The sequence below is a fragment of the Vulpes vulpes genome, chromosome 14 (assembly GCF_048418805.1).
Source record: "Vulpes vulpes isolate BD-2025 chromosome 14, VulVul3, whole genome shotgun sequence".
NCBI lineage: Eukaryota > Metazoa > Chordata > Mammalia > Carnivora > Canidae > Vulpes > Vulpes vulpes.
The window spans coordinates 61863648-61890000 of NC_132793.1; the positions used below are offsets into that span (position 1 = coordinate 61863648).

Genomic DNA, 26353 nt, shown 5'->3' on the forward strand with positions numbered 1-26353 from the left:
TACACCAGGAAACAAGCACAAGACAAGAAAAAAACTCATAACACATCAACCATAGAATGAAGAATTTTTGTTCATGAAATGGAATGCTGAGTAGCAGTGAAAAATGTCTGGTTACATCAACTATTAATTTCAAAATATAACATTTAAAAATTTTTTATTTATTTGTTCATGAGACACAGAGAGAGAGAGGCAGAGACACAGGCAGAGGGCTCCATGCCGGGAGCCCAACCTGGGACTTGATCCCGGGTCTCCAGGATCACACCCTGGGCTGATCACACCCTCGCTAAACCACTGAGCCATCCGGGCTGCCCCAAAATATAACTTTGAAGAAAAAAATTTGTTTCAAGAATTCAGAATATGCTTATATTTTTACCAAATGCAAAAACAGGTAAAAGAAAAAAAAAGTATTATTAATGGGTACATGAAGATAGGGTAAATTTATTAAGAAAAGCAAAAGGATACTAAACAAAATTTCTTAAATGTCTCAAAATATTACACTTAGTCTTCTATTTAAAATTACTCTTCTAACATATAAGTTGTATCCTACTTTATATTTCTGTACCAAATGATCCAAAAACCAAGAAAAGGGATAAAGTGGCACTTTGTATCCTCAGAAAATGCGCCTGTGCATACAGATCACGAATGGACTGTTTGAGAACTTTGTTCGGCTTATTTAAACACTCAGCACTAGAAGAGGAATTAAAGGAATATTTACTTTTCTTTTTCCAGGCAAAAAATTAGAAATGAAATACTAGTATCAAGACATTAACAAAATACATGAGATGTAGAGTAGCATCAAACGTTAATTAAGCTCTCTGACTTCCAAATAAATGTGAATGAAGTACAATGCTTCCTCAAGTTTCAGTCTCTTGAAACATAGAGTTTTAGGCGGGTTTGCACCCCAACCAAGGAAAACTGCAGTGAACTTTGCAGGACCTGATAAGAAACGTGCAGAGAACTCTGGGCTCAACGATAAAGGTTTCAGAGAACTATGATTACAGTCTTGCATTTTGCTTAGGAAAGTATTATCGTATCTCTCAAATAATGGTCATATTTACTTACGATATCTGGTAATATTTATAATTAACACCCACATTATTCTCATTATTCTTAACTAAATATTGTGACTATCACGGTCCATTCAGACAATCACAAGAGTCCATGTGTTCACCTTAATGACTATGACTTTGATGCACTATTCATATGCTCCCACACATTTCTTCTATTTTAAGTAGACTTTAAGATAGCAGGATCTTAACTAAACAAAAAAGAAAGTGAAAAATTAACTGGTCTATGCAGTTTGGGGGCCAGATGAAAAGTTACTTCTGAAAAATTTGGTCATTTTGTTCCACTTTCTTCTTATCTGTGTTTTTGGCTGGTACCTCAAATAGGTTTCTAAAGGCACTAACACCATATAAAATTACTGATAGACTATATGGATCATCAGTCTCTATCAGATTATCTCTGTCATTTCCAGCATAGGTTGACTTTAAAAATCTAGTAAGTTTCCCTGAGATAATGTAGACAAAAGAGACATGAAATTAAAGGAACTTACTTGTTACTCCTCTGGAGCTCTGACAGAGGTGCTTTTACTAAGTCTGGGAACTTGATCTGCACGTTATCAGAATGCAGGACTCCAGGGTGACACCCTTGCTTTTCGGTTCAGAGAAGAGAAATGCCTTAGATAGCAGCTTGGTTCTCTCTTTGGAGGCAGAATAATAAAGCCAGTTATCCCTCCGTGAGTGCCAACTTCTTTGACTGCAACCCTGAGTTCATTAGGGGAAATAGTGTGTCTATTTTCCAGATAAGGACACTGACAGTAAAGGATCCTCTTTAACCTTAGGAAAGGTTTCCTAAGACCACAAAGTAGCAGTCAAGATTCAAACTTCTACCTTCTGAGTCTAAACTCAGTGAACACTGGTAATATAAATCTTAACATTGCATCTAACAGCATCCACGAGTTTATAACAAACACGTGGCCAGCAAGTAAACGGTCCTAAAAGGCACAAAACCTTTCAGCAAAATAGAGACCTGTGCATGTATGTATATATGTATAAATGCATGTATGTGTATCACCAAACATGGTTCTGAATTTTTCTTTTTTTTTAATTTAGGAATGTTAATGTTCAAGAGTTGCGTCAACAGAGGTTTAAAACTGGACAGTTCCCTAATCATTTAATGAAATCGCCTGGCTGCTCTGGGATCCGCTACCATCGTCCCTGCCAGAGATCCTCGATCACCAGGTGAGCTCATCCGGGTTTGAACCCCGGCTCTGTGTGATTTGGGGCACATCACTGAATTTTGGTGTGCTGCAGTTTGCACAGCTGTACGAAAGGCCTGCCACATAAGGTTGTGCTGAGAAGTGAATGCTTCACTCTCAAGTGCTTCGGAGCGGGTCCCGCCCGCGGGAAGCGCTCCAATCATGTTGGCTGTCCTCGCTAAGGTCCTTCCAGCTCTGACAGGCACCAATACCCGAGTTCAAGCTGTATTTAACATTTTAGTCAAGACGGAGAGGCGCTCAGGAACCAGTCCCGGAGCAGGTTCAGCGTGCACAGATGCTGGGGCTGCAGAAACCCCGGGGCGGGTTCAGCGTGCACAAAGGCCGGGGCTGCACAAACCCCGGGGCAGGTTCAGCGTGCACGGACGCCGGGGCTGCACAAACCGCGGAGCGGGTTCAGCGTGCACGGACGCCGGGGCTGCACAAACCCCGGGGCAGGTTCAGCGTGCAAGGACGCCGGGGCTGCACAAACCCCGGAGCGGGTTGGGCGTGCACAGACGCCGGGGCTGCAGAAACCCGGGCCGGTTCTGCGTGCACAGACGCCGGGGCTGCACAAACCCCGGGGCAGGTTTAGGGTGCACGGACGCCGGGTCTGCACAAACCCCGGGGCAGGTTTAGGGTGCACAGACGCCGGGTCTGCACAAACCGCGGAGCGGGTTCAGCGTGCACAGACGCCGGGGCTGCAGAAACCCCGGAGCGGGTTCAGCGTGCACAGACGCCGGGGCTGCAGAAACCCCGGAGCGGGTTCAGCGTGCACAGACGCCGGGGAAGCTAGTGGAAAACGCCCCGCCTGCCCCATCCGGGGGGCGGGCCCCGCACGCTAAGGGGAACAAGCTCGGCGGGTCTCGCCGTGACTGCGCGGAAGCCCGGCCGGAGGCTAACGGCTAACGAACGCGAGCTCTTGCGGAGAAGGGCCGCCAGCAAGGCCAACAACACCCTGACCTCGGGCCGCGCCGCCGCCGGAAGCCCGGGCTCAGGCCCGCCGCCCAGCCGGAAGCAGGCGCCTCTCGCCAGCCCCGCCCAAGCCGCCGCGAGGACGCAACTCACCTTCCCGGAGCTCCTCGCTCCGCCTCCGCAGGGCCGGCCGGCCGCCCAGGCCGCGTGACGCTACTGCGCAAGCCCGGACTGCGGCCGCGGCGCGGGGCCGGGGGGGCGGGGCGAAGTCGCCCACGTGACTCGTGGTCCCCGCCCCACGTGACGCCCGCGCCCCGCCGGGACCTCGGGGCTGACGGTCGTGGAAGAGTGCGAACGTAGGTGGCTTCTGTTTGTTTCTGGGTGTTGGTCGGTCTCGCTGCGTTCATCCACGTTTTATTTTATTTGCTTATTTAAACAGCCGCTCCCCCCCCCCAGCGCGGGGCTGGAGACCGAGAGTCGCGGGCTCTTTCTAGTGTGCCAGCCCAGCGCCCCATGTGCACATTTTTTTTTTACTTTTTTTTTTTTACATTTTTTTTAAAGATTTTATTCATTTATTCAGGAGAGACAGAGAGAGAGGCAGAGACACAGGCAGAAGGAGAAGCAGGCTCCATGCAGGGAGCCCCTCGTGGGACTCGATCAACCGCCGAGCCCCCCAGGCGCCCCCCACACCTTTCAAGTGCTCCAGCTCTCAGGAATTGACCTAATAAAAATATTTACAGAAATTCCTCACGGTGCAAATAATCAATAAGCATAAGGATGCTTATTGCAGGGAACGAATAAGAATAGCTGAAGTCCTCAGCAAGAAGGGAATGAATGATGGTTCAATAAAATACAGTGTAGACATGTGAATTATTTTGTAGCCGTTTACTCACGACCAGATTCCATGAAAGCGGTGAGTGTTTGAAAGGAAGGCACGCAATACACAATTCTTCAGTGAAAGTAAACATGATCTCTCAAGATACAAATAGATACGTCTGTACATGAGCTTTTTATTAAAAAAAAAAAAAAAAAGTCTTTTTAAAAACTTAATGGTGCTTGCATTGGAGTTGGTGGTTGGTTTTCACTTTACTATTTTGACCGTTGCAACTTTTTCCTCCTTATACTTTCTGAGTTAAAAAACAAACAAAAACCTCCCCACTTCCTCCTTGTGTTCAAGGCTGCAAGCTAGTTGAGTCCAGAATGTTGTTGTTGTTGTGTGTGTGTGTGTGTTTTTTTTTTTTTAAGATTTTATAGAGGCAGAGAGAGAAGCCCGACGTGGGACTCGATCCTGGGTCTCCAGGGTCACATCCTGGGCTGAAGGCCGCGCTAAACTGCTGAGCCACCGGGGCTGCTCAAGTCCAGAGTGTTTTTTAAAGTGTCCCTGGCTGTTTTCTGACGCTGTACTTGGTGATTCCAGCTATGCCTTAGAATCACCTGGGAGTTTTAGGCAGTCATGATGCCCAGACCAGTGACACCTGGGGGACGGAGGGCAAGAGGGGTCAGTTTTTCTGACTTCCCAAGTGACTCCAATGTGAACTCAAGGTTGAAAACCACAAGCTATATTTAATACCCTGAGTACTGATCTCAGATCCTAGAGTGGTCCAGTGGGTCTCAGGCGGTTGAAACCCAGAGGCCTTGTTCATTTATCTCAGCGTGCCATGCAAATACCATTTTTCCTATGAGCCTCAACATATAAGAGTTTTAGAAACCTAGAATGATGGATCTGCCTCCAATGCTTGTTTCTTTTGATTTTTGTTCGGTTCAGTATACTTTTAGGGTGATAATATTTTATGCGATAATTTCCCTTTTGACCATTTATTTCACTGATCCAAACAAAAATTAACCATCTAGTTTTGATGAACTGCTTTACCAAAGTAATAAAATATATTTGAATTTATTATAATTTATATTAATCAGTTAGCCATCTAAATTATTTTAAGGCACACAGAGGGTATTAGCATTCTTTAGCTTGTGTCGTGGAAGGACTAAATAAAGTTTGTGGTTTCTTTTTTTTAAGATTTTATTTATTCATGAGAGACAGAGAGAGAGAGGCAGAGACACAGGCAGAGGGAGAAGCAGGCTCCATGCAGGGAGCCTGACACAGGACTCAATCCTGGGACCCCAGGATCACGCTCGGGCTGAAGGCAGGTGCCAAACCGCTCAGCCACTCAGGGATCCCAAGTTTGCTGTTTCTAATGAAAAGTCCTTCTTGCCTTGACATAATCTGAACATTAAAATAAGACACATCTTAGATTCATTGACCTTAAATCTGATTTCTAATAAACTGAAGGCCTCAGTTACTCATCCATATATACAAAGGAGGGAGAGAGAGAAATGGAAACTTTCTTTTATCTCTAACTACAGTATCAGTGGAATTAATCATGTAATAATATGGAATGCCTGGAAAACTACTGGGAATGGGGGGACACTTTCTATCTTCTCTCTCCTTGGAACCAATCTACATCTTCCTCTAGAACCTTACTCCAGTTGTTCTTTTGTCTTTTCTTTCCTACTGTTGACACCTAGTGGTAGCCCTGGCGTGCATTTTCTTACCTACTGTGGAAAATAACTTTTCTTCTGTGAACTTGCTCTTCAGTGCCTTTGTCTAAAAATAGTTTTAAATGTCCCTTCTCACCTTTGTGAGCCTCTCTCCTGTGCTCTGAGCATCAGGCTGTTTCTAGGCAGGCGTTTTTGGAACCAAGCCCTTCTTCTTAGAGAAGTTCAAAACCTGCCTTCAATTCTAAACAATAATCTGTTTTGTGAGCTAATGAAGATGTTGGTGTGCTGATAGTTTCACTACAGTGAGGTTTGAAGAGTATCAACCACTCTGGATTTCCTATTCTTTTAAACAAGAAAAGGGCGATCACATTGCCCTTATTAGGCTATTGGGATTCAGATAATGAGAAAGTGAGGGTGGCTTTAAATACAAACTATCTTCTTATGACTCCTATCTGAAAGTCTCCACAGTATTCATTTGTTGTGGATTACCCGTGTGACATTCTTACTTAGATACCATGAGAGAAACAGTAGTGTTCACCAAACATCCCTACTATCCCACATTTCCCACCCTATTTACAATTGGTGAGGCTATGTGACTACTTTTGGCCAATGGGCAGTGAGTGAATATGCAGTGTGTCACTCTTAGATTGAAGCATAGAAGAGCTCCTATTCCACCTCCCTGGTCTCCCTCTCTCTTTTTTATTTTTTTATTTTTGGTCATGAGCACAGACATCCTAGATTGTGGACCTCTACTAGCCTGGGTCCCTGAGTGACCATGTGGAACAGAGACCACCCACCAACCCCCAGTCACTACCTTCCAGGAGGCCATGAAAGATATGTAACTGAAGTGAGAAATAAACAGTTGTTGTGTTAAGCCAGCAAAGTTCTAAGGTTGTTTATGATTATACTAAAGCATAACTTAACCTGATATCTCTTTGCTATCTTCAGTTTTATGTGTTCAAGATTGAAATATTAATTTTCTCCTGTAAACCTGTACTTCCTTTGTTCCCTCTATCTCTATAAGTGACAGCCCTGTTCATCTACATGCTTAAGGTAGAAACCTAGATGCCATACTCACATCTCCCCTTTTCTCACTCCTCCAGTGTGGAAAAGAATTGGCATAACTGACCTAAGACTGCTATCCTTGGAAAGCTCTGCTTGTAAGGCTGGCTCCTGGCTGGTGTCTGTGAATTTGGCTGGCAAATAGCTCCCTATATTGATAAAAGATTTTCCCTAAATAATAAGGATGTCTCACTGTGACTAAACTGTCCATACATAAATAAAATCTTTAAAAAAAAAAAAAAAAAAAGGCAGCCTGGGTGGCTCAGCAGTTTAGCGCTGCCTTCAGCCCAGGGCATGATCCTGGAGACCTGGGATTGAGTCCCGTGTCGGGCTCCCTGCATGGAGTCTGCTTTTCCCTCTGCCTGTGTCTCTGCCTCTCTCTCTCTCTGTCTCTCATGAATAAATAAATAAAATCTTTTTAAAAAATAAACTGTTCATACAAACAACATGGTTGATGCTGACCATGACCTGCTTTCCTTCTGGGAATCTGGAACTTTGGTACATGCTAGGCAGAGCTGCCTACATGGCTGGACCCCAATAAAACCCTTTGGGTGCTGAATCTTTAACGAGCTTCCCTGGGCAAAAATGTTGCACGCTCCTTTTCTGTATTTTTATTACTGGCAAAAGAATCAGCTTTGTGTTATGCCTCCAGAGAGGGAGAGAACATAAGGAAGCCTGCACCTGAATTCCTCCATTTTTCCCCATGTCCTTTTTCTCTTATAATATAGCTGTGTATTCTTATAATATCATTATAATAATTTTAGCATGAGAAGAACTATCTGATGAATTCCATGAGTCATTCTAGTGAATTCCCAAACATAATACGGTCCTAGGGGCCCTCATGGTATCCCCCCCATATTTCATCCAGGACTGGGCCATGTCAGTTCTACATCCTAAAATATATTTCAAATGATGGTGCTGCTTTTCTTTATGTGTTGTCACCGCTCTGGAAGATGCCATCATCTTTTATTTGTATTGGACTTTAGAGGACCCAATAAAAACAAAAACAAAAATAAAAAAAAAACAAAACCTTTTTCCCCCCTGCCTGAGTTTGGAACCAACTGAAAGAGATAGTAAGAGACCGAAGTGTAAACTTTATTTAATAACAAAATACTGGATTGGAGTAGCTTAAATGTGCAGCCAAATGGATTTGCTAATATCTCCAGAATTAAATGTATATGCCCAAATTGCTGCCCTCTACCTTAGAGCTGTCCCATCTTGAGAGGATGAACCAGATTTTTTTTTATAAACTAGATTATACTCTCTTTAGACAGACAGTTTTGTAGAAAGGAGAAAGGAGTGGCTGAGCATACAAAACAAGAGAGTAAAGGTCAGAGATTTTAAGATTTCTTGCTAACTCACTTTGAATTTTATCTTCCAAATGGAACTCCCAGTCCTGGGCGGTAAGCAAATAATACACATGCTGGCTGTAAGTAGGCAGTGGAGAAGAGAGTGTGATCAGTGAACACCAGGTTGTCTGTAGTGAGCCTCAAGCAAAACACTGGCCATTAGTACTAAGCCAGGCTAAGTAAATAGGCACAGAGCTATGTGGGCCCAGCAAAGAGCCTTAGGTGAGAGGGGGAGGGTCGCAGGGTGCAGGTTGCTGCTCCTTGACCTTAAAGCATGTTGAGAACATAGTCATTCTACCACATTCGGTCTCAGCAAAGGTAGGAAGGCCAAAAAGACGTCAGAAAGCAGGCATAGCATTTTCTCATGTGCTTGTTGGTCATGTGTGTCTTCTTTGGTGATATTTCTGTTCATGAATGCTCTGCACCACTTGCCATCAGGGAAATACAAATCCAAGCCACATTGAGATACCACCTCACACCAGAGAGAATGGCAAAAATTAACAAGACAGGAAACAACAGATGTTGGAGAGGATGTGGAGAAAGGGGAACCCTCTTGCACTGTTGGTAGAACAGGGTCCTACGACCCAGCAATTGCACTGCTGGAGATTTACCCCAAAGATACAGATGCAGTGAAACGCCGAGACACCTGCACCCCGATGTTTATAGCAGCAATGTCCACAATAACCGAACTGTGGAAGGAGCCTCGGTGTCCATTGACAGTTGAATGGATAAAGAAGGTGTGGTCTATGTATACAACGGAGTATTACTCAGCCATCAGAAAGGACGAATACCCACCATTTGCTTCAGCATGGATGGAACTGTGGAGGGTATTATGCTGAGTGAAATAAGTCAATCGGAGAAGGACAATCATCATATGGTTTCACTCATACTAAGAATATAAGAAATAGTGAAAGGGATTATAAGGGAAAGGAGGGGAACTGAGTGGGAAATATTTGAGAGGGAGACAAAACATGAGAGACTCCTAACTCTGGGAAACAAATAAAAGGTTGCAAAAGGGGAGGTGGGTGGAGGGTTGACTGGGTGATGGGCACTGAGGAGGGCATTTGATGGGATGAGCACTGGGTGTTATATGTTGGCAAATCGAACTTAAATAAAAACAAAAGAAAAGAAAGACATAGCTAAGGCCAGGATTAAATTACAGGAAAAAATGCCTTTGGGTACATACGTAGAATAATGTTTACTGCAGTTAGAGATAGTGAAGTTAATGAAACATAAGCTAGCTCAGGTCCCCTCACATGTTTGAGCCCTTTCCAAGGTCCTGAGCAACTCTAGTAATGTATTCCCACAGTCATCCTTTATATCCTTTTAATATAATCTGGAAGCACACAAAATTATAGAAAAGTAGTACAGAGAACTCTACCCCAACAGCCATTTAAAAGTATGTTGCCAGTCTGATGCCACATCAGCCCCTAAAGCTCTAGTATATAAATTTCCTGCAAATAAGAACATTCTACATAACCACAATTCAGCTGTCAAAATCAGAAAGTTAACATTGACATTTAATCTTCAAATCCAGTTCAGAATAATTTAGTTGTCATATCTGTTTGGCTTCCTTGTCTGGGACAGTTTCTCAGGCTTTCACTAACCTTCATGACATTCACATTTTTAAAGGTCATAGGCCATGTATTTTATAGAATGTCCCCCAACTGCAGTTTGTCTGACATGTCCTTAGGGGATTCAGATTATGAATCTTTGGCAGGAATTTCACGTAGATTGGATTCTGAGCCCTGGCAGGGCTGCACTTCTATTCCCTTCTCACTCAACTTGAACCAAACTCACTACACTACCATGTGGCCATCCACCCCACTGGCTGTCACTCCTCTCTAAGCCACTGTATGTTCCCCCAACCCCATAGCCAGCATAGGTGTCCACCCTGCTCTGTCTTCCCTACTGGTTTAGGACTGAATTGTTTGTGAAGAAAAGAGAAGAGAGAACGGAATAGTTGTCATAAATATTGTAAAAAATGTGCAAAAGTAGGATGATCTAACTTCAGGGATGAAGGCCATTGTCTCTTCCTTCCATCGCACAGGCATTTTTGGGATTTGGCTAGGAGGCAGTTTGAGTTGGAAATGCATTTAGTTTGTGTTTGATGGGATATATTTATATGGTTGGCAGTCAATTGTGGTGCATAGTAAAGGTTTTGCTGGCCTTCCCAGTGTAAAAACGGCCTCTAAAAATAATCCCAGTGTTAGCTCTTCTTATAAGCTCGCGTGCAGGCCAGTGTTCTACCAAAATGTAACGGCTGTGGTGTCTGCAGCAGGGAATATGAAAGTCTTGGAAGAGAAATAAGATTTGAACAGATAGAGCCAGAAACTATTCTATGGAAAATCCTATCTTATCATTAGACTTTTGGTAAAAATGTAAACACAGGATTCTATTCTCATAAACAGTACACGTGGGATGTGCTCAATAAGACAGCCTATAAACTATAAATTCATGTATCTTTCTTGATGGAAATATGAAACAGAATTTATCATAATTCCTGTGTCTATAAGTACACAAACCTACACTAAGACTACTATTTGTTTTATGCTTTCTTTTGATTAAAAAAAGATTATGCTTTAGGAAAGATCCAGTTATCTTTCTATTCTCTGTATGTAAGATATTTGTAAATGGTTATTATGTGAAGGAATGAGTAAAGAGTAGGGAGACAAAAGCTATAGGCAAAAAGTGTGATAGTGGTGTGTCTAGCAATTAGTAAATGGTTTGCTCTCATGTTTGGTTTTTAATATTTGTATTTTTCATGATTATTTGCCCATTCTGAATATTCACTTTCATATCTAATTTTTTTAAAAACTTATTATTCTGTATTCTTTTTCTTAAAGAGAGCCTCCCCCTCCCGCCCACTGAAACCTGGATCTACCCTGAGCTGCATCTAAACTGCAAGGCGGCTGAGCTCTGTGCCCGCTACAGAGCGCTAGTGAGTATCTAACTGGAAATTGTCCAATGACAGCGTGGGTAGGCAGCACTGCCTGGGCTGCTCCAAATTCCATCTGCGTTCTGGTCCAGAAGGGGAAGCATGGCAGGACTAGCCTTGGATTCGTGTAGATGTCACATGCTCAAAGTCACTCCACACCGTCTCTTTGAGTCCAGATGGTGCTGGAGAAAGTGTACCTAGAGGCAGATTGCTTAGCCAAAGTCACGGCAAATAGTCACCGAGGCACAGGGCTGAAAATATATGCTCCAAGAGAGCTCCATGGCATGGCATAGAGGCCCTGCTCAATTAAGTAGGAGAACTCAGAATGGAAATGACAATGAAGAGATTTTTGATCTGTAAGAAGAGAAAGACACCTGGAAATGCAGGGGCCTCCACCTTTACAAACTTTTGATCTTGTAAGAAAGCAGTTTCAGTTGCCTCTGTGTCAGGTAAATGCATGGATAGATCTTCTCCCCATCCCAGAGTTGTTAACGTGATGCTAAATTAATCTTTTATGAGCAGATTTCTCCCAGTTTACTTCACAGGTTATAGGTTTGGACAACCTACATCTACTAACTGGCATCCACCCTGGGGAAGCCAAGACCAAGCGTGTTTCTTTCTTTTTTTTTTTTTTTTTAAGATTTTATTTATTTATTCATGAGAGACACACACAGAGAGAAGCAGAGACACAGGCAGAGGGAGAAGCAGGGTCCATGCAGGAAGCCCGATGTGGGACTCAATCCTGGGACCCCAGGATCATGCCCTAGGCTGAAGGGAGGTGCTTAATTGCTGAGTTACCCAGGCATCCCACCAAGCGTGTTTCTTATCTCATATCCTGAGCCTATTCCAGAGAGTCTTTGGTGACATCAAGTACTGGGTTGTCAGAGTACCGTTTTGCTTGACCTTTGTTCTAGGAGTAGGGGGTGAGAAACTGCAATAAGGTTCTGCTTCCTGTTAAGACTTTGAACTCTTTGAAAGAGTGAGGCTCATCATAAGATGGGAATTGAACAAAGAGAACCTCAGAGGTCCTAAAGGAATACCCCATTTGAGGGAGAGCAGTCTGCAGCTTCCACTGCCAAAGGAAGGATCCACAAATCCCCCATGCTTCAGGGAACTCTCCAGCAGAGGCTACGTGGAATTGGCACTCAAGGAGGTCTTTAATTATTTCATATAAGATAGGAAATTTTGATTTTTGAACTATGGTTCTTTGGATTTTGTTATCTTTCGGCTTTACCCTATAAGAGGATTTAATCTCTGAACCTCGGTTTCTCCCTAGAATTTGGTTTAGAACCCCAAAAGGGAGGATGTTTGGGTTCTGATTGTTATTGTTTGTTTTTAATTTGGCCCCCATAGCTCCAACAGTGGAGAGAGTCCAGGAATGCTGGTCCAATTGAAATCCCTTCACATGAGGCCAAGGGTTAAGGCTGTGTGGTGCTATCTAACACTCTGCTGAGCCCAGTGTTTTCTGGCATGAGTGTGCAGCATTAAAGGTGGATCTGTCTAGTGTCAGGGTCTCCACATCTCTTGAGAGCAGCACTTGAAGTCTTGACATAGTGTCTGACTTCTCTCCATCTTGTTATAGAATTGATGAGGCTCATGCAGAATGGTGCCAAGGATGATTCCCTAGTATTATTCACCTTTGCTCCACCTGGGGTATCAACTTATGGCACAGTTCTGACAATGCTATTAATGCTTCTGAATCTAGTTTCCTGAGGTCTTGGGAGGAAGAACACCTCTGCCACATGCTCTTCAAAACCATTGCCTTACCTCAACTCTGAAATGTTCCAGGTTTTGCCTGCATATAGCCGAATGTATCTTCAATGCTTTAGTCCCTTCCACTGTGCCCCTGTTCCTTCTAGAAAGGCTTGGATGAGTTTCTGATGGGTTAATTTGCTTCTTAGGTTGGTCTCTTTATCTGGTGTGTGCACTGTTTGCCAAATTGAGTGCCTTCTTTCCCTCCTTTTACTTTCTCCTTGCTTTCTAGCCTAGACATTTTCCCTCTGGATCTTCCCAGAAAAGGCTTTATACAAAAACAAATTTTCCTTTACTTGGATAATCCCCAAGAGAAGATAACCTTCCATCAGATCAACATCTAAGATCATGCTTGCTCTGGGATTGTCCAAGCTGGCTCTATCTTAGTATGTGTCATCTTGGTCGTCCTTTTCCATGACCCTAACTCACCGTATTTCTACTGCCTATTCCTTCAAAGTATAGGCATTATCAATATCCTACTTTTGGTATCACTTTTTTTTTTTTAAGATTTTGTTTATTTATTCATGAGAGAGAGAGAGAGGCAGAGACACAGGCAGAGGGAGAAGCAGAGGGAGAAGCAGGCTCCATGCAGAGAGCCCAATGTGGGACTCGATCCCGGGACTCCAGGATCACACCCTGGGCTGAAGGCAGGTGCTAAACCACTGAGCCACCCAAGGATCCCCTTGGTATCACTTTTGAACTCAAATAAAAGTATTTTATCCTGAGTATTTTATCCTAATTATTCTAGTCTTCTTTTCCCTTAAATCTGCATTAGTCTTCAGGACATGGTTCTGATGGACTAGCCCTAGAGATCAGGCTACAAAGTCCATATGTGACTGCTGGAAGCCCTGTGTGTGTGTGTGTGTGTGTGTGTGTGTGTGTGTGTTGGAAGTGGGGACAATTCCCAAAGAAGTTTTATTTCGAAGAAGGCAGAGGTTCCTAAAAGGTGTTCACTTGGAGCATTGTTTTGTACTTAGCATTATTGAAGGTTCTGAGAGGTACTGCTTTAAATAAACTGGGTGGTGGGGGATCCCTAGGTGGCTCAGCAGTTTAGCGTCGCCTTCAGCCCAGGGCATGATCCTGGAGACCCAGGATCCACCCGGGATGGAGTCCCATGTCTTCCATGTTGGGCTCCCTGCATGGAGCCTGCTTCTCCCTCTCCCTCTACCTATGTCTCTGCCTCTCTCTCTTCTCTGTGTATTCTCATGAATAAATAAATAAAATCTAAAAATAAATAAATAAATAAAGGTCAGGGAGGTTGTTTTACAATAGAAGAAACTAAAGAGACATAACAAGCCAGAGTGTACACTGTAATTAGATTTAGGTTCAAACGGAAAAAAAAAATCTATTCAAGTTATGTTGAGGACAAAAGGGATAACTTGAATATGGTGAGTATTAGGTAATCTTAGGGAATTGTTAACTTAAGTGTGGTAATGCTCTTGTGGTTATGCAAGAATGTCTTAGTGTTCAGAGATGAAATGTAATGATATGGTGTTGGCAACTAATTTCCAAATTATTCGAAAACAACAAAATATATATAGATATGTAAAAGCAAAGATGGCAAAATGTTAACAATTGTGGAATCTCAATGGTGAATATGTGGGTGTTCTTTTGTATTATTCTTCAACTTTTCTGTGTATTTCATAATAAAAAACTAAAAAGAGAGACCTATTTAACCTAGTGTTCTAAACAGTTAACTTTGAAACTCTTTTTTTTTTCCCTTTATGATATATTAATATGGAAGCATCTGTTACTTCACAAAGTATACTCTGGAACATGTTGGCCTAGGTCAGGCTTTCAATGGCTACATTTAAAAAAATATGCAATAATGATAAATGCTCAGTGAAGAATATAAATCCTTTTTAAAAATTCAGAAGGCCCTTAAAAAACTCCAACCAGCTAGCTGAGGAAATGTTTGCTACATGTTTGCTGCCTTATTTACAATGCAGCAGTTCTAAGACTCCTTTAACACAGTGGTGTGACTTCATTGGCCAGAGGGATGAAGTTCACAGCTTGTAGAGTGGTTCTTAAATGTTTGCGATTGCGTTATCCACATAATTTGTTTTAGTATAACCTTCTGGATGATGATCCAGTCTAAATTTTCAATCAGCTGTATCCTTCTGTACTTAAAAGAATTAGGCAAAATGATAGATTGCTTAGAGCACATTCAGGAAGAGAGAGAAAATCCCCCTATCTGGGATGAAGTTTTAAAGAAACCCATAGTTTCTTGTGATGGCTAATTGAGGTATCCACTTAACTAGGCCAAGGAATGCCGAGATATTTGGTTAAACATTATATTGGGGTGTGTCTGTAAGGTGTTTCTGGATGAGATTAGCATTTGAATTGGTAGACTGACTAATGCAAATTGCCTTCCCCCATATGGCTGGGCATCGTCTAATCCATTGAGGGCTTCATAGAACAAAAGAACAATAGAACCCAAAGCTGGATAAAGGGAAAATTCACTCTGTCTGACTGTGCTGGAACATAGCTTTCCTGCTCTCTAACTGGAACTACGCCACCAGCATTTCTGGGTCTCCAGCTCATAGATTGCAAACGGTGGGACTTCTTAGCCTCTCTAATTGCTTGAGCCAATTCCTTATAATAAATATATATGTATACACACACACTGTTGTTTCTGTTTCTCTGGAAAACCTTGACAAATACTAATTCCTTATATCCACTTGGATGACTTTAGAGAAGACAGCACGTCTAAACAATGAGGAAATTTACTATTTCACATAAGACAATCTGAGGTTGGACAGCTCAAATTTTGGTTAATTCAGCTACTGAACTACATAATCAAAGACTTGGGGTTTTACTTCCACTCTGAGCTGTATGATGCTGGCTTTCTCTTAAGGTGATCTCCCCTCTTTGGGTTTTAAGATGGCTGTGAAAGCTTTAGGTCACATCTATAACCTACACCATCTGGAAGAAGAGAAAGAACTGCCTCTACTAATATCTCCTATTTAAGGTTAGGAAACCTTTGCCAGAAGCCCTTACCTCTAGTTTCGTTGTCCAGAACCAATCGACCCTCAGGCAGAATGGATTGACGATGGTTGACTTAGATATATCCCAGAGCTGGAGGAGGGTTATCTTCCTTGATAGGTAGAGTGGCAGTTGTGAAATATGACACCAAATTCTTTGACACTTCTTCCATTAGAAGGTAGGGTTTATGTCTTTGAATCTGGGCAGGTTTTTGACTGCTTCAACCAGTAGAGTACAGAGGAATTTGTGTGACTTCTGAGACAAGGCCATACAAAGCCATGTGGTTTCCCCTTCGCTCACTAGAACACTTGCTCTTGAAAACTTGAGATGAAAAAAAAGAAAAAAGAAAAAAAGAAAAGAAAACTTGAGCTGCCTTAGGAGAAGGCTCTAAGGCTGCCATTCAGTAAGAAAGTCAAAGCCACATGGAAGGCCATCATTAGGCACTCTAGTCAGTAGTTCCTGATGAGCTCAGCATTTGAATATTCCAGTCAAGGGAGCAGACATATGAGTAAAGAAGCTCCCAGGTGATTGTAGACTCCAGCTATTTGAGTCTTCCCCCAGTAAGGCCCCAGGTCTCATAGTAGAAAGATAAGCCAGCCCAAATCCTGACCCACAAAATCCGTAAGTATAATTAAATAGTGGTAATTTTACACCACAAGATTTGGGATAGGTTGTTGCATAACAATAGTTAGAACATGTTAGTCCTGAACAAAATTAAGATTCTTTTAGGAAGGCAAGAGAATAATCGATGTTATTGTGGGTAACCACAAAGCTTGCTCCATTTTTTATGCCTGCTTTTGTGCTGATAATCATGGACATCAGGCTTCTCCAACATACTCAATTTGTAGATTTTTTTCAAAATGGAAAGTGTTTCCTAAGGTTAAGTGATGTCCTTTGGGGCAAATAAAAGACATCCCATAGGCATGATTTGGTTCAGACGTTCTGGACCCCGGGTCCCTTCTCAAGCCTCTAAGGAGTTTCACATTCTAGACTTGGTCCACTTAAATTCACACCAAGCTCCCCTGGAAATACTGGAAGCTCTGTGGAACAAAAAATGAGAAGCAAAGCCATCCCTTAGTCTAATCTAATAGAACTTCAATATATAAATTGAAGTAAAAGCTAGCTGTAATAACAATATTCCCAAAACTCAGTGGCTTAAAGACAACAGAAATTCATTTCCCTGTTACATAATCTTCTGTCCAGTGTAGGCTATGTCCTGCAAGATCCTGAAAGGACCCAGATTCCTTTCATGGTCTTGCTCTGCCACCCACCCTCTAGGATGTTGTCCTCATCTGTGTGGCTAAATCTGATCATTGTTACATTGTGTGATTATCACATTATATTTTTCAGCCAATAGGAAGGGGAAAGAACACATGGAAGATCACATGGTCTACATTTTAAGACCCACGCCTGGAAGCCACATGTGTCTTTTGCTCACATTCCATTGCTAAGAACATAGTTAAGTGGCTCTAGCTAGATGCAAAGGAGGCTGGGAAATGTAGTCTCTGGCTGAGCAGCCACATAAGTAAAGGGGAAAATGGATTTTGGTGAGTAGTTGGCAGTCTCCTCCATTCCTAGCAAGTTAGTTCTTTTCTTGGATAGTTTGGAGGCTAAAGTGATGAAACTCTCTGATATAATGTATACTTTTTCTAAAATACATTTCATTCTTCAGGTAGCCATTTTTTATCTAACATGTTCTCTCCTACCTCACACTTGTGTTTCCAGGCTGGGGCTCTAACAGACACATCTTACAAAGAGCAAGACCTGTGTCTTAGGCTTAGCTGAACTTCTCGGCTATTACTTGTTCACATGACAAAACACCAACAACAATGAAGACCCTCCCACCCCCCCCCCCCAACACACACACACAACTTTACCTCTGCTATTTACTAGATGTTTGACCATGGGCAAGTTATCCTTAGCTCCAGTTTTCTTATCTATAAGATGGAGATTATGATATATCACTTTAGTTTTTTTTTTTAATTGCATTTATTTATTCATGATAGACACACACACACACACACAGAGGCAGAGGGAGAAGCAGGCTCCCTACAAGGAGCCTGACATGGGACTTGATCCCGGGACTCCAGGATCACACCCTGGGCTGAAGGCAGATGCTTAAACCGCTGAGCCACCCAGGCCGCCCTCTCACTTTAGTTGTTGTGAGGATTAATTTGAATTGGTGCTTGTACAATGTCAAGCTTCATAGAAATTATTTAGAGCAGCCTTCTTGGGTCCCCTTCCTCTTCAGGAGCTTTGTACCATTGCTCAATTTCTCTTGCTCAATAAACTTTGTTTTGCTATCTACTGCTCATAAATATTATTTAATAAATTTTAGCTGTCATTATTATGGTTCTCATTATTTATCTTACAGGTATTTTGTAAGACACACAATAGTACCTTGCTTAAATAAAATGATACCCAGAACTGCCAGGGTTTGGTAATAGATTTCACCACATGGAAAAAGGGTTAACTCTTTCCCTTGAGCCTGATATTCCCCTTAGGGTTGTCTGCATTTCAGGTTGGTGTGAAGTCTCATCAGATTACATGGTAAGCAGTTAAATATCCCAATTTGACATTTGGTAGAAGGTTAAAACCCATATGTTCTGATATCTGGGTCATTTGACTTCCATTTTTACTGTATCCAATACCATTTTACTACCCTGACATGATTTAGTTATCTATTGCTGCAAAACAAACTAACACCCAAACTTAATTGCTGTTATTTCTTATTTCTACAGATCTGGGGGTTAGCTCAGCAGTTCTGTTTGTCTAGCGTGGGCTCACTCCTGTGGCTGCATTTAGCTGGAGGGTCAGTTGGGAACTGCGCTCAGCTGTGATGGCTAAGTAGCTGGGCCTCCTTCTCCATATGATCTTTCATTGCTGGCTTCTTCATGCCATAGTGATGTTAGGCATCAGGGGCAAGCCCCATGTGTATATGCTTTTCAAGACCCTGCTTGTGAATAAACTTCTGATATCCACTGCCAATGTAGGTCCCATGATCAAGCCCAGACTCTGTGGGAAAAGATTACACAAGGGGTGGGTATTGAGAAGAGTGATTCACTGGAAGCCATTATATAATTATGCCAACCCATTTTGTGGTTGTCAATTCCCGGTTTGGTCAACCAGTAATAGTTGGTCCTAAGTTCCCATCCGAAAGCTAAATTTTAAGTGGAATGTATGTCTATGATAAATGATATATATCTATATATATAAAAGTTCACATATACTTTGCACATGATGGATCTTTAATAAATACTCAATGAACAAATGAATGAATGAATGAATGAATCAGTCATATCACCGATGGTAAGAATTTGCAAATAATGTCCCATAACATTAATAATTGTAGGCTGAGATTTCTCAACAAAGTCCTTACCACGAAAGTGATAGTTCTCCATAAGATACACATTTTTTAAATACAAGAGTTACATATTTGATTTTTATCCCTTTGCCCCCACTATGCTCAGCATAGTGTCCAATAAAGTTCTTCAATATATACTGGCTGATGAACTAAATAAAAGTACACTTGGAATGGTCTTATTTCTTTGATGAAGAACATGCAATAAGCTAAAATGAGACTCTTTCTTGCCAAACTCCTCCAATTAAAGGATTCTGGCTGCCACAAACAACAGAAAACCCAGCTCAACTGCTTCAAAAAATAAGAAAATATATCTCATTTAACAGGACATCCAATAGGCATGCCTCTGGTGTTTACCTGACAGCTCAGTGAGGTCATTAGGGACCTAAGTTCTTTTCATCTCTCCTCTCTGCCATATCCACAGTGTTGGACTCATCTTCTGGCTGGTACCTCTGATGGTCAGTGGTGGGCTTCCAGCAGGCCAGCAGCACTACCTGTTTACCTTCATTCAGGGAGAGATGGAGAGAGCATACTGGCTCTTATGGCTCTCTCAGAAGAGAGCTTCCTCCTTCCTAGAAGCCCCAGCAACTCTCCTTCCACTGCAACACGTCTCATTGATCTTAACTGGATCACATGACCACTCCTGAGCAGGCCATGGAGGTAAGGGGAGCGAAATTACTTTGATATGCTTAGACTAATTAAGGTCCAGTCTTAGAGGGGGAAAGGGTTCAGCTTCCCTCAAAGCACTTGGCTCGTCCTTAGAGGCGTTAGGTGCAAGAATCGGAGTCCTGGTAGAAAAGGAGAAATGGATGCCAGGAAGGCAGTCGACAATTACTGTGCAAAGTATACATTCTGTAAGGTCTAACTTCCTTATCACTATGTGCCACCATTGCTGCATTAATCTTCTATAGGTTGATTCCCCAAGATCCCTTGCTTCCCTTCATGTAATATTACTCAACTGGATTTTATCCCTCACAACCCAGTGTTAGAAAATAGTAACAGTCATATATTGAGTACTAGGATGACTCTGAAGAGACTGTTGACAGGACTCCCCTCCCTTCCCATCAGGTATTTTACATATATCAACCCTATGAAGTAGATAATAAAAATCCCATATTTACTGATAAGAAAAGTAAATCAAGACCTAAAAAAAAAAATTAGGAAAAGAAAATCAAGACTCAGAAAGATTCAGCAAACAGCCTAAAATCACACAGTGACTAAGTGGTAGTGATGAAATTCAAGTCCAGATCCATAGCTCTAAAGACCACTCTTTTCATTATACTGCCTCACAAATCAGCAAAACATCTGTTTAATTAGTTAATAAATAAAATTAATGTATTCATTTTCATTATAATGTCTTCTCTTTGATCAAGTCAAAACCTTTTAGGAATGGGAGGGAAACTCCTTTAATTTTCTTTCTTTTGTGTTTCTCAGGAAGCTTCCTAGGAAGCTTAGAGAAAATCTATCTTCTCTTTCATAAATCAGCTCAACTATTCTATTTTTAGTAAATGAGTTATAGCTAGTCACTAATTGTGGTTTTAGTTACACTCTTGTCTGTTTTCTACATACTCTCTGATTCAAATTATGTAATAGGTCATGTTTACTTATTTTAGCTGTTTGTTACCATGCAGCCAATTATTTTTTAAAAAATATATAGAATTCTTTGTATTTAGGCTTTAAAGTCCTGGTGGTGACATTTACACTGCCATCTATGTGAATAGTGCCTTCTGGAGTCCTGCAGTCTAGGCCTGTGTGTGGCAGCCTACTGAAGATCTAACTCCAAGGGAAAATGTGCAGTGGGTAAGAGTGTGTTATTTGATTCCTCCCAAACTCCAAGTATGGTCTGGTCTCCTCTAGTCATATCCTATTTGGGTGATACCTAGAAAAGAGATCAAGTTCAGGGTCAACTGTTCACATACCTTTGCTGTGAAGTTTGAACGGTATGTCCCAGTCAAGTAAGAGTCTAAATGTAAAATAACTTTGTGGTGTTCCTTGATGGAGACAGAACTGAATCTCTGAGCTGTCTATAGCAATGCAGGTTCCTGGGATCAATGCTGATCATTCTGAGGGGATGCTCCAAATTTCTTAACTCACAAATGACTCTAAAGATGAGAAGCAAGTCACCTAGATCTACATTCAAGGCTCAGATTTAGTTAAGATTAGAGAAAGTTCCTTAGCCATAAAAGTATTTCAGTATGAATTGAGATTAACCAAATCTTCACAAATCTTGGGATAATACAGCTTAATTTCAAAATAACTACATAAATATATACTCTGTATTTTTGACCCAGATGGAGTTTTCTTATAATTTTTAGACAGCACAGAGGAAAATCTCTAATAGATCCTAGAAATCAATCTAACAATTTGGCAGTTGTATAAAAGTTTAGTCTTGTCCTCATATAAGCACTTTTTCCCTTCTTTTCTTAAAAGAAAAAATGGAAGTCTCATTTTTTTTCACCTCTTAACTGTGCAGTTCATATCATCAGCTCATATCTAAGCCAGCATGGTGGCCCCATTGCTCTTGCAATGGTCTACATATGGGTATATGATATAGTTCTGTACAAAGAAAGAAATTCTTCCTTTTCTGGATATTGTCATATTTGAACGTGATGCCTGGAACTATAGTAGCCATTTTGTGACCTCAGGGCTTCAGACCTTATTGTCAAGTCCACCAGTTCAGGATGGCCAAAGAGAAAGATGAAAAGGATCTAGGGATCCCTGGGTGGCGCAGCGGTTTGGCGCCTGCCTTTGGCCCAGGGCGCGATCCTGGAGACCCGGGATCGAATCCCACATCGGGCTCCCGGTGCATGGAGCCTGCTTCTCCCTCCGCCTGTGTCTCTGCCTCTCTCTCTCTCTGTGACTATCAGAAAGAAAGAAAGAAAGAAAGAAAAGGATCTAGGTCGTTGATGATGAACTTATGAAGCTACTCAATTAACCAACTTTGGAGCAGCCCTACCACTGGACTCCTTGTTATGTGAGAAGATAAATTTAAACTCATTGTTCTGTTAGGGTGCTCTCAATTGCAGATAACAGAAACAAGCAACTCAACTGGCTTAAATTATCTCAGTTGGGAGCCTTCAAAGTAATACAGTAGGTCCTATTTTGAGTCTCTTTGTGCTTCTGCCTTCATCCCTGCCTTTGCCCATTACCCCCTTCCCATTAGTTGGCCCTTCATACCATCATGGGATAACCACTTCAGTCTCCCGAGGTTGTAGATTTTCTTTTTCAGTGACCTGACACCCAGACTTGAACCCTTATTAAAGCATATGTGATACTGTGCAGGTAACTGTTAGAGTCTCCTACATATGATTATAAGGTCTTTGAGGGAAAAATGTGTGTTATTCATCTTAGTATTTCCAATGCCTAACACATTGCTTAGCACAAAATAAGGAATTAATGTTTATTAGTGAACAAAAATAATGTCATGAAGACAGCTGTGTTCTCTCTTTGGCTGACTTATTCTTCGTGTATTATACACATAGTATCCTAAGCAGGGTGGGGAAGATTAAAAAAATGAAGGAAAACCTATAACATTTTTGACAGAGTTTTGGGAAAAGGTAAATCAAGCTTAGTGGAGATTTTTGTAACTCTTGTATCTAGTCTATCTTTGCCTGACTCATATGATGAATCATTCAACAAATAGGTGTTGAGTGCATAGTACATTGTTTAAGAGTTTGGGATACATCAGTGAAGTAAACAAAGCCCTCAAAGAGCATTGGCTCTTCAAGTGAACTCTAGCAAACATTTCCCCCTTCTCCAGCTTAGTTTGGCATTTGTGCATGAGCAGGAAGCACTGTCACACAAAGCTCGCAGATTCTCAGATGAAAGACCCTGGTAAACACGTGGATATAAGTGTTACCACTTCTTTCTAGAACCAAGGACACTGAAGAGGAGGAGGTCACTGATTAAACCTGCTTCTTGACTTTTTTCTCAGCAATCTACACCAATAGGCATTGCCTTCGGTTTGTTAAAAGGGTTTTCTTTTTTAATATATACATGCAACACTGTGGGGGGCTTCAGCTTTCTTCCTTCAGATCTCCAGGAGGCTCCGTCTGGGACAGTGAGCCTGGCCCAAAGGCACCACTTGGCTGTTTGGTTTTTCTAGTTTGCTGGGGACTCTGTCGGAGACGCTCAGAACCTTAGCCGAGGAAGCTGGTTTGGGCACAGACACAATCACCTACAGAAACCGTGCGTATTTGAAAGGGGCTAAAGGAAGCTTTTATGTGTCCTTCCTACAAGGACTTCCTATTGAAGACTGGAAATAAAGGCCACGCTGATTTTCTTCTGAGAAAACACATTACCATGTTCAACACACACACACACACACACACACACACACAGGCAGAGGGAGAAACAGGCTCCATGCAGGGAGCCCGACGTGGGACTGGACCCCGCGTCTCCAGGATCAGGCCCTGGGCTGAAGGTGGCGCTAAACCGCTGAGCCACCCGGGCTGCCCCTCCCCCCCTTTTTTTCTTAATAAAAGAAGTACTACTTGCTCTGTTGGTAATGCTTTTATTTTACAGACACTCTGTGGCTCTGCAGTGACGGCCTGGCTGCATTTCCGACAGCAGCATCGCTGGTACAACTTGCAGGCCCCTCCGGGAGGCCAGTGTGGGGACGCTCCTCCTGGAGGTGACGGCAGATTCTCCTCTGGCCTCGAAGGTACACTTGCTTTAAACACGATTCCAAAGAAGTAAAAACAGACGGCAACACGGCACGTAACGAAAGCCCGACAAATTTAGCCAAACCCCACGAGCTTATGCAGAGCACGACGGGAGCGGGAGACAGAGCCGCAAAAAGAAGTCGGTGCCTTCGAGTGTTCCTGCCGGGGTCCCCGCGTCTCCAAGCTGGGGGGCGGGGGGGGGGGCGAGGGAGAGGGAGAGGGAGAACGGGGAGAGTGTAGGAAAGGTCATCCTCGGCAGGACAGGGGGCGTGGCACGGGGGCAGCCTGGGCTGCAGCGCCGGGCGCGGTGACCTGCAGGGACCCCGGCGGCCTCGTGCTGCGCGGAGGCCGCGTGGCGGCGCCAGAGGCCCCGGCGGAGGCCCGGGCGCGGCTAGAAGGCGCTGTCGCAGGAGCAGGAGCAGGGCAGCGGCCGCGGCGGCGGCGGCGGGGGGCGCGCGCAGCCCAGCTCCGGCGGCCCCCGCCTGGCGTGGTGGTAGTGGGGCCGCGGCCAGCGGTGGCGGTGCAGCGCCCGGTGCTCCCCCGCGCCCTCCGCCGCGCCCCGCGAGCCGCAGACGGCGCCCAGCCGCCCGCGCAGCAGCCGCCGCAGCCGCGGGCGCGCGTCCGCCTGGAAGAGGAGGTAGACGAAGGGGTCCAGGGCGCCCCGGGCCACCGCCACGAGCTGCAGCGCGGCCGCCGGGCCCTCGGCGTCCCGGGCCCCCGCCCGCCCGGACGCCCACGCGGCCGCCAGCCCCGCGGCGCAGTGGGGCAGCTCGCAGCCCACGAACAGCAGCGCCAGCGCCAAGCTCATCTTGAGACTCTGCAGCTTCGCGCGGGGCAGCGCGGGGGGCGCGGGGGCCGCGGGGGCCGCGGGGGCCCGGGGCAGGCGCCGCCGCCAGGCGCACAGCAGGCGGCTGCACGCCACGCCCAGCACGGCGGCCGGCGCCGCGAAGCCCGCCACCGCCTCGTAGAGCGCGTAGAGCCGCCGGGGCCAGCGCGGCGGGGGCGCCACCAGGGCGGCGGGCAGCGCCAGCAGCAGCGCCAGCAGCCAGCCCAGGGCGGCGAGGGCGCGCGCGGGCAGCGGCCGGGCCTGCGGGCGGCGCACGGCGCGTTGGCGCTCCAGGGCCACGAGCACCACGAGGTGCGCCGAGGCGCCGCGGCCCGACGCCCGCAGCAGGCGCGCGAGGCGGCCCGACAGGTCCCCCGGCGGCCCGGCCCGCAGCTCCCGGACCAGCTGCGCCAGCGCGCCGCCCCCCGCCGCGAGCAGGTCGGCGGCCGCCAGGTGCGCCAGCAGGAGGTCCATCCGCGGGCGCTTGGGGCCCGCCCCGGGCCCGCCCCCGCCGCGCAGGCGGCACAGCACCGCGGCGTTGGCCGCCGCCGCCACCAGCACGACGGCCCCCAGCAGCGCCAGGCGGACGCGGCGGCCGGGCGCTCCGGGCGGCGGCGCCCCGTGTCCGGACGTGAGGTTGGCGCCCCAGCCCGGGGAGCCGGGTGCGGAGACGTTGGGCGCCGGCGGGAGGGTGGAGGGGCCGAAGGGGTGCTCCATCCGCGGCCCGCGGCGGGGAAGGGGTCCGGAGGCTGGTCCCGGCAGGGGCGCGGGAAGCCCGCGTGGGGGCGAGGTGAGTCGGAGGCGCGCCCACAGACGGAGACGGATCCGGGGAGACTCGCGCTCAAGTTGTTCCTACGGGTCGTCCTCGTCATTTGTCACTCAAACGGGGGTTGCACCCTCGAGGAACACGCGGGACTCTGATTCCCCACCTTCTCCGCGGCTCTCCTCCCCGCCAGCCCCTGCCGCGGCTCCCGCCCGGGCTCCCCCCTCCCCCGGGGGTGGGGGTGGGGGTGGGGGGGTCTCCGGGGCCCACGCGGCCCGACCCAAGGTCGCTGGGCCCGGCCTTTGCAACAGCGCGCGCTAACCGGGGCGACCTCCGGGAGAGCAGGGTCCCCACCCACGGGCGCGGCGGTCTCAGGATTCCGGATGGCCAGTGGGGGGGGGGGGGGGGGGACACGACACAAACACTAGTTTTGATTTAAAAAAAAGAATTCGGAGATGTCATTGGATCTGCATGTACTAGCGTGGGAACAACAGGAACACAAGTCACCCGACAGCGTTTGGGGCAAAGAGGACCCCAAGAGATGAATTTTTTTTAAAGATTTTATTTATTTAATCATGAGAGACACAGAGAGGAAGGCAGAGGGAGAAGCAGGCTCCATGCAGGGAGCCCCACGCGGGACTCGATCCCGGGTCTCCAGGATCACGCCCGGGGCCGCAGGCCGCGCTAAACGCTGAGCCGCCCGGGCTGCCCTGGAGACGATCGGTATTTGCCGTCAGATAACTGAGATAACCGTAGGGCTCGGCAATTAGGAGCAGTGATTTGCAGGCTTTTCAAATGCTCCTCGTTAGCAGAAGCAGTGGCTCCCAGCTGCTCTCGGCGAGGTAGAAACTCGCCGCGTTACTAGGTTGGGGAGGGCATCACTAGGTTTTATGCCGCTGGTAGTACATGTATTGATTTTCTCCTAATATTTTCATCCACTGACGGATGTGTCATCATGGCTCTTCATTCTCTTGATTCTGTT

General features: G+C 45.1%; 3 protein-coding genes and 1 long non-coding RNA gene across 7 annotated transcripts in view; 2 read left to right on the forward strand and 2 right to left on the reverse strand.

The window, feature by feature from the left end:
• The window catches only part of SPATA9 (spermatogenesis associated 9), a 63491-nt gene extending 61275 nt beyond the window's left edge, over positions 1 to 2216 (forward strand). Inside the window, exon 2 of the transcript XR_011997025.1 lies at positions 2115 to 2216. The gene's annotated coding sequence lies outside the window, so the exon portion shown is untranslated. The remainder of the gene's footprint in view (positions 1 to 2114) is intronic.
• The window catches only part of RFESD (Rieske Fe-S domain containing), a 15128-nt gene extending 11726 nt beyond the window's left edge, over positions 1 to 3402 (reverse strand). Inside the window, exons 1-2 of one of the 3 annotated variants that reach the window (XM_072736752.1) lie at positions 3326 to 3402; positions 1556 to 1702 (exon numbers count right to left, since the gene is read on the reverse strand). The gene's annotated coding sequence lies outside the window, so the exon portion shown is untranslated. Of the gene's footprint in view, positions 1 to 1555; positions 2118 to 3325 lie in introns of those variants that run through there. The other 2 variants (XM_025992880.2, XM_025992881.2) reach the window with 2 other exon arrangements.
• On the forward strand, positions 3403 to 19625 carry LOC140595433 (uncharacterized). Of its 2 annotated transcripts, XR_011997027.1 has the most exons (3): positions 3411 to 3528; positions 10929 to 11023; positions 19543 to 19625. It is a non-coding gene; the product is annotated as an uncharacterized lncRNA (long non-coding RNA). The 2 variants fall into 2 exon arrangements; XR_011997026.1 differs by lacking the exons at positions 10929 to 11023; positions 19543 to 19625 and adding an exon at positions 3753 to 3915 and having other exon boundaries at positions 3403 to 3528.
• Positions 19626 to 24027: 4402 nt separating this feature from the next.
• GPR150 (G protein-coupled receptor 150) lies at positions 24028 to 25460 on the reverse strand. The gene has a single exon (XM_072736750.1). The coding sequence runs from the start codon at positions 25323 to 25325 to the stop codon at positions 24174 to 24176; it is 1152 nt and encodes a 383-aa protein (XP_072592851.1). The 5' UTR covers positions 25326 to 25460; the 3' UTR covers positions 24028 to 24173.
• Positions 25461 to 26353: the final 893 nt, after the last annotated feature.

Excerpts from the sequence above, each read along its gene's own strand:
- GPR150 (XM_072736750.1), bottom strand. The coding sequence starts at position 25,325 with ATGGAGCACCCCTTCGGCCCCTCCACCCTCCCGCCGGCGCCCAACGTC.